The 14,832-nt window shown below is 43.6% G+C and overlaps 1 protein-coding gene across 1 annotated transcript in view; it reads left to right on the top strand.

Annotated features, from left to right (window-relative positions):
* The window catches only part of LOC135512133 (CUB and sushi domain-containing protein 1-like), a 502,291-nt gene that overhangs the window by 393,793 nt on the left and 93,666 nt on the right, over window positions 1-14,832 (top strand). Inside the window, exons 35-36 of the mRNA XM_064933828.1 lie at window positions 4,660-4,784; window positions 5,233-5,329. Coding sequence (XP_064789900.1) covers window positions 4,660-4,784; window positions 5,233-5,329 — 222 coding nt within the window. The remainder of the gene's footprint in view (window positions 1-4,659; window positions 4,785-5,232; window positions 5,330-14,832) is intronic.

Raw genomic sequence — 14,832 nt, 5'->3', positions numbered from 1 at the left:
CCTCAAAGCAGTCACATTTGTGGAGATTAATTTAAGGACAATTCCACTACTTTTCAACCTCATATTAATTATCTCCAACACCATGTTTATACGATCTGCGGTTAAAATAGACTTTAACTTTATATATTTATATATTCAATATGCAGTATCAGTCAAATGTTTGTACACATCTATTCATTCAAGGGTTGTTCTTTATTTTGACTATTTTCTACATTGTAGAATAGTAGTGAAGACATCACAACTATGAAATAACACATGGAATCATGTGTTAAACAAATCAAATATATGTTATATTTGAGATACTTCAAAGTAGCTACCCTTTGCCTTGATGACAGCTTTGCACACGCTTGGCATTCTCTCAACCAGCTTCATGAGGTTGTCACCTGGAATGCATTTCAATTAACAGGTGTGCCTTGTTAAAAGTTAATTTGTGGAATTTCTTTCCTTCTTAATGCGTTTGAGCCAATCAGTTGTGTTGATGATTCCATATGTGTTATTTTATAGTTTTGATGTCTTCACTATTATTCTACAATGAGTATAAATGCGTCATTTTCACATATTTAAAGTCGTTGCCAAAAGTTTTGAGAATGACACAAATATTAATTTCCACAAAGTTTGCTGCTTCAGTGTCTTTAGATATTTTTGTCAGATGTTACTATGGAATACTGAAGTATAATTACAAGCATTTCATATTTGTCAAAGGCTTTTATTGACAATTACATGAAGTTGATGCAAAGAGTCAATATTTGCGGTGTTGACCCTTCTTTTTCAAGACCTCTGCAATCTGCCCTGGCATGCTGTCAATTAACTTCTGGGCCACATCCTGACTGATGGCAGCCCATTCTTGCATAATCAATGCTTGGAGTTTGTCAGATTTTGTGGGGTTTTGCTTGTCTACCCGCCTCTTGAGGATTGACCACAAGTTCTCAATTGGATTAAGGTCGGGGGAGTTTCCTGTTCATGGACCTAAAATATTGATGTTTTGTTCCCCGAGCCACTTAGCCTCTCTAGGGTAGGGGGCAGCATTCGGAATTTTGGATGAAAAGCATGCCCAAATTAAGGGGCCTGCTACTCGAGACCAGAAGATATGATATGCATATACTGATAGATTTTGATAGAAAACACTCGAAAGTTTCCAAAACTGTTAAAATGGTTTCTGATTATAACAGAACTTATTTGGCAGGCAAAAACCTGAGACAAATCCATTCAGGGAGTTTTTTTGTTTGTTGGTTTTGTAGTTTTCTATTCAATGCCATTACAGTATCCATTGAATTAGGACTCAATTTGCAGTTCCTATACCTTCCACTAGATGTCAACAGTCTATAGAATTTGTTTCAGGTTTGTATTCTAATAAATGAGGGAGCAAGACCAGTCTGAATGAGTGGACGCTGACGTGTCACATAGTTTTTTCATGCGCAATCCCGAGAGAGTTCATTTCTTGTTTACCTTTTATATTGACGACGTTATTGTCTGGTTGAAATATTATAGATCATTTAGGCTAAAAACTACCTGAGGATTGAATATAAACATTGTTTGACATGTTTCTATGAACTTTACGGATACAGTTTGGATTTCTTTGTCTGCCTGTTTTGACTGCGTTTGAGCCTGTGGATTACTGAAGGAAACGCGCAAACATTTATTGAGTAAATGAATGTCTTCTGAGTGCCACCGTATGAAGATCATCAAAGATAAGGGATTAATTTTATCTCTAATTCTGAGTTTTGTAACGCTTCTGCTTGGGTGGTTAAAGTTTGTAATAATTTGTCAACTGGGCTATATTCTGGGCTAGGTATTTTCTGGGCTAGGTATGCTTTCGCCGAAAAGCATTTTATAAATCTGACACTGTTGTTGGATTAACAAGAAGTTAGTCTTTAAAACTATGTAAAATATGTTTTGTTTTCTGAATTTTTATAATGAGCATTTCTGTATTTGAATTTGGCACTCTGCAATCTCACTGGATGTTGGCCAGATGGGACGCTAGCGTCCCACATACCCTAGAGAGGTTAGTTATCACTTTTGCTTTATGGCAAGGTGCTCCATCATGCTGGAAAAGGCATTGTTTGTCACCAAACTGTTCCTGGATGGTTGGGAGCAGTTGCTCTCGGAGGATGTGTTGGTACTAGAGGTCGACCGATTATGATTTCTCAACGCCGATACCGATTATTGGAGGACCAAAAAAGCAGATACCGATTAATTGGCCGATTCTTTATTTTATTTGTAATAATGACAATTACAACAATACTGAATGAACACTTATTTTAACTTAACATAATACATCAATAAAATCAATTTAACCTCAAGTAAATAATGAAACATGTTCAATTTGGTTTAAATAATACAAAAACAAAGTGCTGGAGAAGAAAGAAAAAGTGCTATATGTGCCATGTAAGAAAGCTAACGTTTCAGTTCCTTGCTCAGAACATGAGAACATATGAAAGCTGGTAGTTCCTTTTAACATGAGTCTTCAATATTCCCAGGTAAGAAGTTTTAGGTTGTAGTTATTATAGGAATTATAGGACTATTTCCCTTTATACCATTTGTATTTCATTAACCTTTGACTATTGGATGTTCTTTATAGGCACTTTAGTATTGCCAGTGAAACAGTATATTTTCCGTCCCTCTATTTAGCGTGCACTAACTAGCTAGCCATTTCACTTCTGTTACACCAGCCTCATCTCGGGAGTTGATAGGCTTGAAATCATAAACAGTGCAATGCTTGACGCACAACGAAGAGCTGCTGGCAAAATGCACGAAAGTGCTGTTTTGAATGAATGTTTACGGGCCTGCTTCTGCCTACCACCGCTCAGTCAGATACTTGTATGCTTGTATGCTCAGTCAGAGGACACGCTAGACACAGGACACGCTAGATAATATCAAGTAATATCATCAACCATGTGTAGTTAACTAGTGATTATGATTGATTGTTTTTTCTAAGATAAGTTTAATGCTATCTAGTAACTTACCTTGGCTTACTGCATTCAAGTAACAGGCAGTGTCCTTGTGGAGTGCAACGAGAGAGAGGCAGGTCGTTATTGCGTTGGACTAGTTAACTGAAAGTTTGCAAGATTGGATCCACCGAGCTGACAAGGGGAAAATCTGTCATTCTGCCCCTGAACAAGGCAGTTAACCCACCGTTCCTAGGCCATCATTGACAATAAGAATGTGTTCTTAACTGACTTGCCTAGTTAAATTAAGGTATATAAAATTAAAATCACTTTTTTTCTTCTTTTTTTTTAAATCGGCAAATCGGCACCCAAAAATATCAATTTCCGGCCCTAATTAATCGGCCATTCCGATTTAATCGGTCGACCTCTAGTTGGTACCATTCTTTATTCATGGCTGTGTTCTTAGGCAAAATTGTGAGCCCACTCCCTTGGCTGAGAAGCAACCCCACACATGAATGGTCTCAGGATGCTTTACTGTTGGCATGACACAGGACTGATGGTAGCGCTCACCTTGTCTTCTCCGGACAAGCTTTTTTCCGGATGCCCCAAACAATCGTAATGGGTATTCATCAGAGAAAATGACTTTACCCCAGTCCTCAGCAGTCCAATCCCTGTACCATTTGCAGAATATCAGTCTGTCACTGATGTTTTTCCTGGAGAGAAGTGGCTTCTTTGCTGCCCTTCTTGACACCAGGCCATCCTCCAAAAGTCTTCACCTCACTGTGCGTGCAGATGCACTCACACCTGACTGCTGCCATTCCTGTGCAAGCTCTGTACTGGTGGTGCCCCGATCCCGCAGCTGAATCAACTTTAGGGGACGGTCCTGGCGCTTGCGGGACTTTCTTGGACTCCCTGAAGCCTTCTTGACAACAATTGAACCACTCTCCTTGAAGTTCTTGATTATCCGATAAATTGTTGATTTAGGTGCAATCTTACTGGCAGCAATATCCTTGCCTGTGAAGCCCTTTTTGCGCAAAGCAATGATGACGGCACCTGTTTCCTTGCAGGTAACCATGGTTGACAGAGGAAGAACAATGATTCCAAGCACCAACCTCCTTTTGAAGCTTCCAGTCTGTTGTTCAAACTCAATCAGCATAACAGAGTGATCTCCAGCCTTGTCCTCGTCAACACTCACACCTGTGTGAACGAGAGAATCACTGACATGATGTCAGCTGGTTCTTTTGTGGCAGGGCTGAAATGCAGTGGACATGTTTTTTTGGGGATTCAGTTCATTTGCATGACAAAGAGGGACTTTGCAGTTAACTGCAATTCATCTGATCACACTTCATAACATTCTGGAGTATATGCAAATTGCCATCATACAAACTGAGGCAGCGGACTTCTCAAAACTTTTAGCCACAACTGTAGACTCCAGTATGGTGCTTGAGATTATTAATTACTACAAAACGTAAGAATGCACCGTTGTAGACATCAGTATGGTGCTTGAAATAATAATGAATATGAGGTTGAAATGTGGTGGAATTTCTCTTTAAGAACATACAGAATATGTAATAGATATGTAATTATTTTAAATTGGTAAGTTACCATAAACTTACTAAGATATTGGTGAGTGAGGTGATTCTTTAGTCACAGCAATGTACTGCATAGAAATTATTCAAATTTACCCTGATTGTCTTGTCTCACCATGGGTACAGGAACCTGGCATGTGCCCCATTCAGTGTGATTTTAATTTCCCCTCTGTTTCGCTCCCCAGTTCCATGCAGCGGTAATCTGACAGAGAGAAGAGGCACAATCCTCTCCCCGGGATTCCCAGAACCCTATGGGAACAGCTTGAACTGTGTGTGGAAAATCATTGTCACCGAAGGAGCTGGTATTCAGGCAAGTACAAAAGGGTCAGGTTTGAACTCATCAAAAGCAATAAGTTACTCTGACAGAGAGAAGATAGGGAAAATGTATTTTGAGTGACAGGCTGTAGCACATTTTAACCGCCAGTCATCCTACTGAGAAGAAAATAAAATTAGACTGGCTACGTAGGTTTAAATTTGACCTGCTGCCAACAGAAGTAGTTTAAAAGCATACACAAAGACAGCTGCATTCTTATCGCTATTGATCGTGCCACAATGAGAACAACTTTTTTTCTGAAATATTTCTTACAAAGGCACAGTATAAATCCTGGGTTTATGTTTATAATGCTTTAGCCGGAAAGAGAACTTCCTCCCAATAATAAACACCAGTCTCTCAACTAACCATTACAAATGCTTGTCCTTTCAGAGAGAAGGCAGGTACATGATATTTGTCACTCTATTTATTTTAATTTATTTTGCAGATCCAGGTGATGAGCTTTGCCACCGAGCACAATTGGGATTCCTTGGAAATCTATGATGGACGGGACATGACAGCTCCTAAACTTGGAAGCTTTTCAGGTGGAAATTGGATCACTTAATCACGCATTGAACCGCAAGTTTCCCCTTCATTCAATCTGAGAGATCATATCTGTGTGCAATATAATACTTCTTCCAAATTAGGTTTCATGTGTTCTACAGAATTCTTACAGGCCTTTAATTTTGAAAAATGAAACCCACTCATTTTTATCTTCCGTAGTTCCTCCAGGGGACTGAACATTGATCTGGCTCCAATACTTTTCTGTGCCATCTTTTACACAGCAGACCAATGTCCCCATTTTCATGTTGGATGACTAACAGTATCAGCTCCAGAGACCTTTTGAGATCCAGTTGGCTGTCATCTTGGCCTTCATTGCCTCCCTGTTAATTCTAGTAACAGCATTCCCACAACTTAACAGCTGTGTATGCTATCTAATGAAGATTTTGAATGCTATGGCTGTATTAGGCATGATCAGTGATGCATATGGGCCGTATTAAAATAGAGGGCACTTCCCCTGTCTGGCAAATGTTTGTGTTTATCAATCTTGACTAGATCCACTAGTTCATGATTTTCAGTGTGTGTACGTCATTTTAAATGAGTCAGTAAGCTAGGCCAGTTGGGGAAGAAGCTAATGACTGACATCTACATTGGGGACAGTTGGGAACTCTGCAACCCTGAACTCACATGCCTGGTGCACCAGTGGGCAGCGGGTGTCTTGACTTAAGTCTGTCCTCCTTTAGCCTAACCCGATCATGCTAAATGAGAACTGATAGGAGTTAGCACAGTGGGAGTGTTAAACTGTGGGCGATTTCCATGGCAGGTTTAAAGTTCTCAAGCCTTCCTATCTTTGGCCTTTTAGGATGTACTCCTGTGGGTCAAAACTACATACACTTAGATGTAGATTGTGGATGTGGGAATGAGTACACAAATATAATAATAATAATAATAATAATAATAATAATAAATAAAATATATATATACAGTACCAGTCAAAAGTTCGGACACACCTACTCATTCAAGGGTTTTTCTTTATTTTACTATTTTCTGCATTGTAGAATTATATTGAAGACATCAAAACTATGAAATAACACAAGCATAATCATGTGTAAGCAAAGAAAGTGTTAAAGAAATCAAAATATATTTTATATTTGAGATTCCTCAAAGTAGCCACCCTTTGCCTTGATGACAGCGTTGCACACTCTTGGCATTCTCTGAACCAGCTTCACCTGGAAGGCTTTTTTTCCCCACATACTGTATGCTGACCACTTGTTGGCTGCATTTCCTTCACTCAGCAGTCCAACTCATCCCAAACCATCTCGATTGAGTTGAGGTCGGGTAATTGTGGAGGCCAGGTCATCTGATGCCACACTCCATCACTCTCCTTCTTGGTCAAATAGCAATTACACAACCTGGAGGGTTGTTGGATCATTGTCCTGTTGAAAAACAAATGATAGTCCCCCAAAGCACAAACCAGATGGGATGGCGTATCTCTGCAGAATGCTGTAAGTAGCCATGCTGGTTAAGTGTGCTTTGAATTTTAAATAAATCACTGAGAGTGTCACCAGCAAAGCATAACCACACCATAACAACACAGTTCCAACTGTGTAGGAACCACACATGCGGAGATCATCCGTTCACCTACACTGTGTCTCACAAAGACATGGTGGTTGGAACCAAAAATCAAATTTGGACTAATTTCCACCAGTCTAATGTTCATTGCTCGTGTTTCTTGGCCCAAGCAAGTCACTTCTTTTTATTGGTGTCCTTTAGTAGTGGTTTCTTTGAAGGAAATCGACCATGAAGGCCTGATTCACAAAGTCTCCTCTGAACAGTTGATGTTGAGATGTGTCTGTTACTTGAACTCTGTGAAGCATGTATTTGGGCTGCAATTTCTGAGGCTGGTAACTCTAATGAACTTATTTTCTGCAGCAGATGTAACTCTGGCTCTTCCTTTCCTGTGGCGGTCCTCATGAGAGCCAGTTTCATCATAGCGCTTGATGGTTTTTGCGACTGCACTTGAAGAAGATTGAACATTTCTTGAGATTTTCCGTATTGACTGACCTTTGTCTTAAAGTAATGATGGACTGTCGTTTCTCTTTGCTTATTTGAGCTGTTCTTGCCATAATATGGACTTGGTCTTTTACCAAATAGGGATATCTTCTGTATACCACCCCTACCTTATCACAACACAACTGATTGGCTCAAACGCATTAAGGAAAGAAATTCCACAAATGAACTTTTAACAAGGCACACCTGTTAATTAAAATGCATTCCAGGTGACTACCTCATGAAGCTGGTTGAGAGAATGCCAAGAGTGTGCAAAGCTGTTATCAAGGCAAAGGGTGGCTACTTGGAAGTATTCCAAATATAGAAAATTGTACAAATAAAGAAAGACCCTTGAATGAGTAGGTGTGTCCAAATTTTTGACTGGTATATATATGCCACTTGCACTTGATCCCTCCCACTAGCACTGACTTTGCTAAAAGCTACTTCATTACTATAACTGAGGAAATGTGGTTGTCCCATCTAGCTATCTTAAAATTAATGCACTAACTGTAAGTTGCTCTGGATAGAGCATCTGCTAACTGTAAATGTAAAATGTGCATATCTTTTAGCCTGGTCTCCCCAGCAAGGGAGTCTTCTGCAGGGGGAATGGGGGATTAACCTTTTTTGTACCTCCCAATGGAGATATATGTGGCCATGTCTCAAACAATGCCTTCTACTAGCCTGTAACGAACTCTGCTAGTGTCATGACAACAGGCTTTCCAAAGGTCAGGCAACTATGGATTTCAGTTGCTGGAACAGAGCAAATGGAATGGCATCAAACACATGGAAATTATGTGTGTGATGTATTTGATACCATTCTTCCTATTCCACTCCAGCCATTACCATGCGCCCGTCCTCCCAATTTAAGGTGCCACCAACCTCCTGTGATGGAGTTGTGTGTGCTTTAAGGCAAAGTGTTTATGCCCAGATCTCATGCTGAATATATTGGTTCACTTTCCACCACCGAAAAAAGGTTGTCTGGCCCATCTTGCAAATTAATAAATAATGATGCCAGAGAGCACCTGGTGACGGTTGCATAAGAATCTGAAGGAAAATAGAATGTTAATTTGGCTCCATTTTGAGCTTGGTTGTCCAGATGGCACAGCCACTGAGTCATCTCTAACACTGGTGAAATATCTCCAAATCAGCAATCAGTGACATTAGGAGGGGATAAGAGAGAGGGGAGGGGTGAAGACCGTATTGTGTGTGATGACACATTAAGAAGCACAGTTTCCTCCATCGTTGTGTGGTCCGCCTTTACATCCTTGACACTCTCACCCATTATAATCAGGCTTTTCATTCTACTTTTAGTAACAAATCCATTAGGATAATTCTCTTAATTAAACTGTCAAAAATGCTTTGTGTTCTGTCTCCCAGACTATTAACAGTCTGTAAAATGTGCAAATGATGAGGATATGCTGTTGAAAAATTGGTAGGTAAAGATCAAGACAAAGGTGATGATCGTGGACTACAGGAAAAGGAGGGCTGAGCACTCTCCCATTCTCATCGACGGGCTGTAGTGGAGCAGGTTGAGAGCTTCAAGTTCCTTGGTGTCCACATCACCAACAAACTATCATGGTCCATACACACCAAGACAGTAGTGAAGAGGGCACGACAATGCCTATTCGCCCTCAGGAGACTGAAAAGATTTGGCATGGGTCAATAGATCCTCAAAGTTCTACAGCTGCACCATCGAGAGCATCCTGACTGGTTGCATCACCGCCTAGTATAGGAACTGCTCTGCCTCCGACTGCAAGGCGCTACAGACGGTAGTGCGTACGGCCCAGTACGTCACTGGGACCAAGCTTCCTGCCATCCACGACCTCTATACTAGGCGGTGTCAGAGGAAGGCCCTAAAAATTGTCAAAGACTCCAGCCACCGTAGTCATAGACTGTTCTCTCTGCTACCGCACGGCTAGCGGTACCGGAGCAACAAGTCTAGGTCCAAAGGGCTTCTTAACAGCTTTTACCCCTAAGCCATGAGACTGCTGAACAGTTAATCAAATGGCAGCTATTTGCATTGACCCCCTCCTTTTTCTACTCTGCTTATTATCTATGAATAGTCACTTTACCCCTACCTGCATGCACATCTCAATTACCTCGACTAACCGGTACCCCCTGTATATAGCCTCGTTATTGTTATTTTATTTATTTTTTGAAAATATTTTCTCTAAACTGCATTCCCCGAGGGGAACTCCATCCCCCGTTCAGCTGAAAAGGTGGCGCAAGGAATGCAAAAATATTCTTTAGAAATATTTAACCTCCACACATTAACAGGTCCAATACCTCAAATAAAAGATAAACACCTTGTTCATCTACCCATCGTGTCAGTTTACAGCGAAAACACAACATATTTGTTAGACCACCACCAGACCAAAGAAAAAAACGTAGCCATTTTTTCCAGCCAAAGATAAAATCACAAAAGCAGGATTAAAAATAAGATCAATCACTAAGCTCTTGAAAATCTTCGTCAGATGACAGTCATATGACATGTTACACAGTACATTTATGTTTTGTTCGATAATATGCATTTTATATCCATAAATCTCGGTTTACATTGACGCCATGTTCAGAAATTCCTCCAAAATATCCGGAGGAATTATAGAAAGCTACTCCAGATAACAGAAATACTCATCATAAACTTTGACTAAAGATACATGTTCTACATATAATTAAAGATACACTGGTTATTAATTCAACCGCTGTGTCGGATTTTTTTTAAACGTTACGGAAAAAGCCTAACATTGTAATAATCTGAGACGGCGCTCAGACGTAACAATATTTCTCCGCCATGTTGGGGTCAACAGAAATACAAAATTACAACATAAATATTCCCTTACCTTTGATGATCTTTCATCAGAATGTAGTGCAAGGAGTCCTAGTTCCACAATAAATCGTTTTGTTCCATAATGTCCAATACTAGTATCCAAGTAGCAGCATTTGCTATCACTTTCAGCTCACATGCCCAATAACTTGCATAAACTTCCAAAAGACATATTACAGGTCGAAAAAAACTGGTCAAACTAAGTGCAGAATCAATCTTCAGGATGTTATAATCATATATATCCAATAACATTTCAACCAGATCATTCGTTTTCATCTGGGGCTGATTGGAACAGCCGTAGCACTCACAGAGAAATGCGACGTAACAAAATGGCATTCTCTTGCGACACCGACTATTTTCCCTCCCATTAAGTCAAAGTTCACAGCAAATGCTCCATTACACTTTCTACTTAAGGAGGACATCTAATCGAAGACGTAGGAAGTGTTTCCAGATCCATAACTTGTTGGAAAGGGTGGGGGCGATGACGTCAAAGTTGCCCCAACTTTCAGGATTTCAAAACTTGTTTGGAAGATTGCCTGCCCTGTGAGTTCTGTTATACTCACAGACATAATTCAAACGGTTTTAGAAACTTCATGTTACGACAAATGAGTGAGGAGGTGTGGAGTCAGGCGCAAAGATCAAAAGATGTAGGAAAAAAACACGCTTTAATGTCCAGGAAAAATGACATGAACAAAAGTAGGAAAACAAATGATCAGAAATAATAACGGACAGCGCGAAACCCAAAATACAAACAAAAATACACTCAAACACAGAACAGACGAACAAGCCCGCACGAAACAGAAGCGGGCTGAACAAACTATATATAACCCCACCCTACCAACCAAACAAGAAACAGGTGATACCAATCAGACAAAACCAAAGGAACACAGAACAACGGATCGGTGATAGCTAGTAGACCGGCGCCACCCGAACAAGAAGGTGAGTCACCTTCGGTAATATTCGTGACAGTACCCCCCCCCCCCCCCCGACGCGCAGGTCCCGCAGCGCGCCAACGCTGGCCTCGGGGACGACCCGGGGGCCGAGGCGCTGGGCGATCCGGACGTAGGCGATGGAACTCTCTCAACATAGATGGATCTAGAATATCCCTCACCGGAACCCAGCACCTCTCCTCCGGACCGTACCCCTCCCAGTCAACGAGGTACTGCAAGCCCCTCACCCGGCGTCTCGAGTCCAGAATAGCTTGTATCTTGTACGCCGGGGACCCCTCGATGTCCAGAGGGGGCGGAGGAACCTCCGGAACCTCACCTTCCTGCATGGGACCAGCTACCACCGGCCTGAGAAGAGACACATGAAACGAGGGGTTAATACGATAATACGAAGGAAGTAATAATCGATAACAAACCTTGTTTATTCTCCTCAGGACTTTAAATGGCCCTCTGCACTGCGGACCCAGCTTCCGGCAGGGCAAGCGGAGGGGCAGGTTTCGGGTCGAGAGCCAGACCCTGTCCCCAGGTGCAAACACGGGGGCCTCACTGCGGTGACGGTCAGCGCTCTTCTTCTGCCTTACACTCGCTTGGCGTAATGACTCTTGGACAGCCCTCCAGGTCTCCTTAGAGCGCTGCACCCACTCCTCCACCGCAGGATCCTCAGTCTGGCTCTGATGCCACGGTGCCAGGACTGGTTGGTACCCCAACACTCACTCAAATGGTGACATGTTGGTAGAGGAGTGGCTTAGTGAGTTCTGGGCTATTTCTGCCCAGGGATTATATCTCACCCACTCCCCTGGCCGGTCCTGGCAATACGACCGCAGAAACCTACCCACCTCCTGGTTCACTCTCTCCACCTACCCATTAATCTCCGGGTGATACCCTGAGGTCAGGCTGACCGAGACCCCCAGACGTTCCATAAATGCCCTCCATACACGGGAGATAAACTGGGGGCTCCGATCAGAAACTATATCCTCGGGCACCCCGTAGTGCCGGAAGACATGGGTGAAAAGAGCTTCCACAGTCTGTAGGGCCGTAGGGAGACCGGGCAATGGGATAAGACGGCAGGACTTAGAGAACCGATCCACAACGACCAGGATCGTTGTGTTACCCTGAGAGGGGGGAAGGTCAGTAAGAAAATCCACCGATAGATGGGTCCACGGCTGTTGTGGAACGGGAAGAGGTTGTAATTTACCTCGTGGCAGGTGTCTAGGAGCCTGACTCTGGGCGCACACCGAACAAGAGGAGACATAGAATCGCACATCCCTCCTCAAAGTGGGCCACCAGTACTTCCTCTGAAGACCTCGCACTGTCCTAAAAATACCTGGGTGACCCGACGAGGGTAGACAATGAGCCCATCGAATCAATTGATCACGAACAGCCAGCGGCACGTACCTACGACCCTCCGGACACTGTGGAGTCGCAGGTTCCTCCCTTAGCGCCCGCTCGATGTCCGCGTCCACATCCCATACTACTGGTGCCACCAGCTTAGATGCCGGAATGATGGGAGTAGGATCGATGGACCTGTCCTCAGTGTCATAGAGTCTTGACAGCGCGTCGGCCTTAGTGTTGAGGGAACCTGGTCTATACGAGATAGTAATACAAAATCTGGTGAAATACATGGCCCACCTTGCCTGACGAGGATTCAATCTCCTAGCTGATCAGATATACTCCAGGTTATGGTGGTCAGTCCAGATAAGGAAAGCGTGCTTAGCCCCCTCAAGCCAGTGTCTCCACACCTTCAGGGCATTAACCATAGCCAACAACTCCCTATCCCCCACATCATAATTCCGCTCCGCTGGCCCGAGTTTCTTCGAAAAAAAGGCACAGGGGCGGAGCTTCGGTGGCGCACCCGAACGCTGTGAGAGCACCACTCCAACCCCAGCCTCGGATGCATCCACCTCTACTATAAACGCCAAAGAAGGGTCCGGATGCGCCAACACCGGCGCCTCAGTGAACATCGCCTTCAACTTACGCAAAGCTCCGTCCGCCTCTGCTGACCACTGTAAACGCACCGGCCCCCCCTTCAGCAATGAGGTAATAGGGGCAGCTACCTGACCAAAACCCCGGATAAACCTCCGGTAGTAATTGGCAAACCCTAAGAACCGCTGCACCTCCTTTACCGTGGTCGGAGTCGGCCAATTACGCACGGCCTTTACGCGGTCACCCTCCATTACCAACCCAGAGCTGGAAATGCGATAACCCAGGAAGGAAACTGATCGTTTGGAAAACTCACATTTCTCTGCCTTCACATACAGGTCATGCTCCAGCAGTCGTCTAAGAACCTTGCGCACCAGAGATACATGTGCAGTGCGTGTAGCGGAGTAGATCAAAATATCGTCAATATACACCACTACACCCTGTCCGTGCAGGTCTCTTAGAATCTCATCCACGAAGGATTGAAATATAGCTGGAGCATTCTTTAAACCGTATGGCATGACGAGGTACTCATAATGGCCAGAAGTAGTGCTAAATGCAGTTTTCCACTCATCTCCATACCGAATACGCACCAGATTATAAGCACTCCTGAGATCCAGTTTAGTGAAGAACTGCGCTCCGTGAAATGATTCCACTGCCATAGCAATGAGAGGTAGTGGGTAACTAAAACCCACCGTGATGGAATTTAGACCTCTATAATCAATACACGGACGCAAACCACCATCTTTTTTCTTCACAAAAAAGAAACTCGAAGAGACAGGTGACATGGAGGGCCGAATGTTCCCCTGTCCCAGAGCCTCGGTGATATAAGTTTCCATAGCCACCGTCTCCTCCTGGGACAAAGGATACACATGACTCCTGAGGAGTGCAGCGTTACCCTGGAGGTTTATCACGCAATCCCCCTGCCTATGGGGTGGTAATTGGGTCGCCTTCTTTTTACTGAAAGCCAAATCGTCATAATCAGCTGGAATGCGCACGGTGGAAACCTGGTCTGGACTCTCCACCGTTGTCGCACTGATGGAAACCCCTACACACTTGCCTGAACACTCATCAGATCACCCCTGGAGAGTTCCCTGTTTCCACGAAATCGTAGGATTATGAATAGCTAGCCAGGGAATCCCCAGCACTACTGGAAACGCAGGTGAATCGATAAGGAACAAACTAATTCGCTCCTTGTGATTCCCCTGCGTAATCATCTCCAACGAAATTGTGGCTTTCCTCACCAGCCCTGACCCTAATGGTCAACTATCTAAAGAGTGCACGGGAAAAGGGGGGTCTACTTTTACTAACGGAATCCTCAACCTCTGAGTGAGTCCGCGATCTATAAAGTTTCCAGCTGCGCCTGAATCTACCAGTGCCTTATGCTGGAGAGAAGGAGAATAATTAAGGAAACAAATTAATAAGAACATGTGACCAACAGGAAACTCTGGGAGAGTGTGGTGCTTACTCACCTGGGGTGACCGAGGAGTGTTCTGCCTGCCTTCTCGATTCCCAGATGAATTCCTCCAGCACCGACCAGATGTGTGCCCTCTCCGGCCACAACTGGTACAGGAGGAGCTTCCTACTCCGATCTCCCTAGACGCGGTCCCTCCTAGCTCCATCGGGATAGGAGCAGGAGGGTCAGGAGGTAGAACTGACAGGACTCTTTCAGAACGTCCGCGAGCAGCTAGCAGATGGTCCAAGCGGATTGACAGGTCTATCAGTCCATCCAGGCTAAGTGTAGTGTCGACAGGCCAGCTCCCTGCGGACGTCCTCTCTCAGGCTACATCTGTAATGGTCTATCAGGGCC

The sequence above is a fragment of the Oncorhynchus masou genome, chromosome 24, assembly GCF_036934945.1.
Source record: "Oncorhynchus masou masou isolate Uvic2021 chromosome 24, UVic_Omas_1.1, whole genome shotgun sequence".
NCBI classification, from domain to species: Eukaryota; Metazoa; Chordata; class Actinopteri; order Salmoniformes; family Salmonidae; genus Oncorhynchus; species Oncorhynchus masou.
The sequence above is the reverse complement of the archived record's forward strand: the minus strand, read 5'-3'. Positions and strand labels throughout refer to the sequence as shown.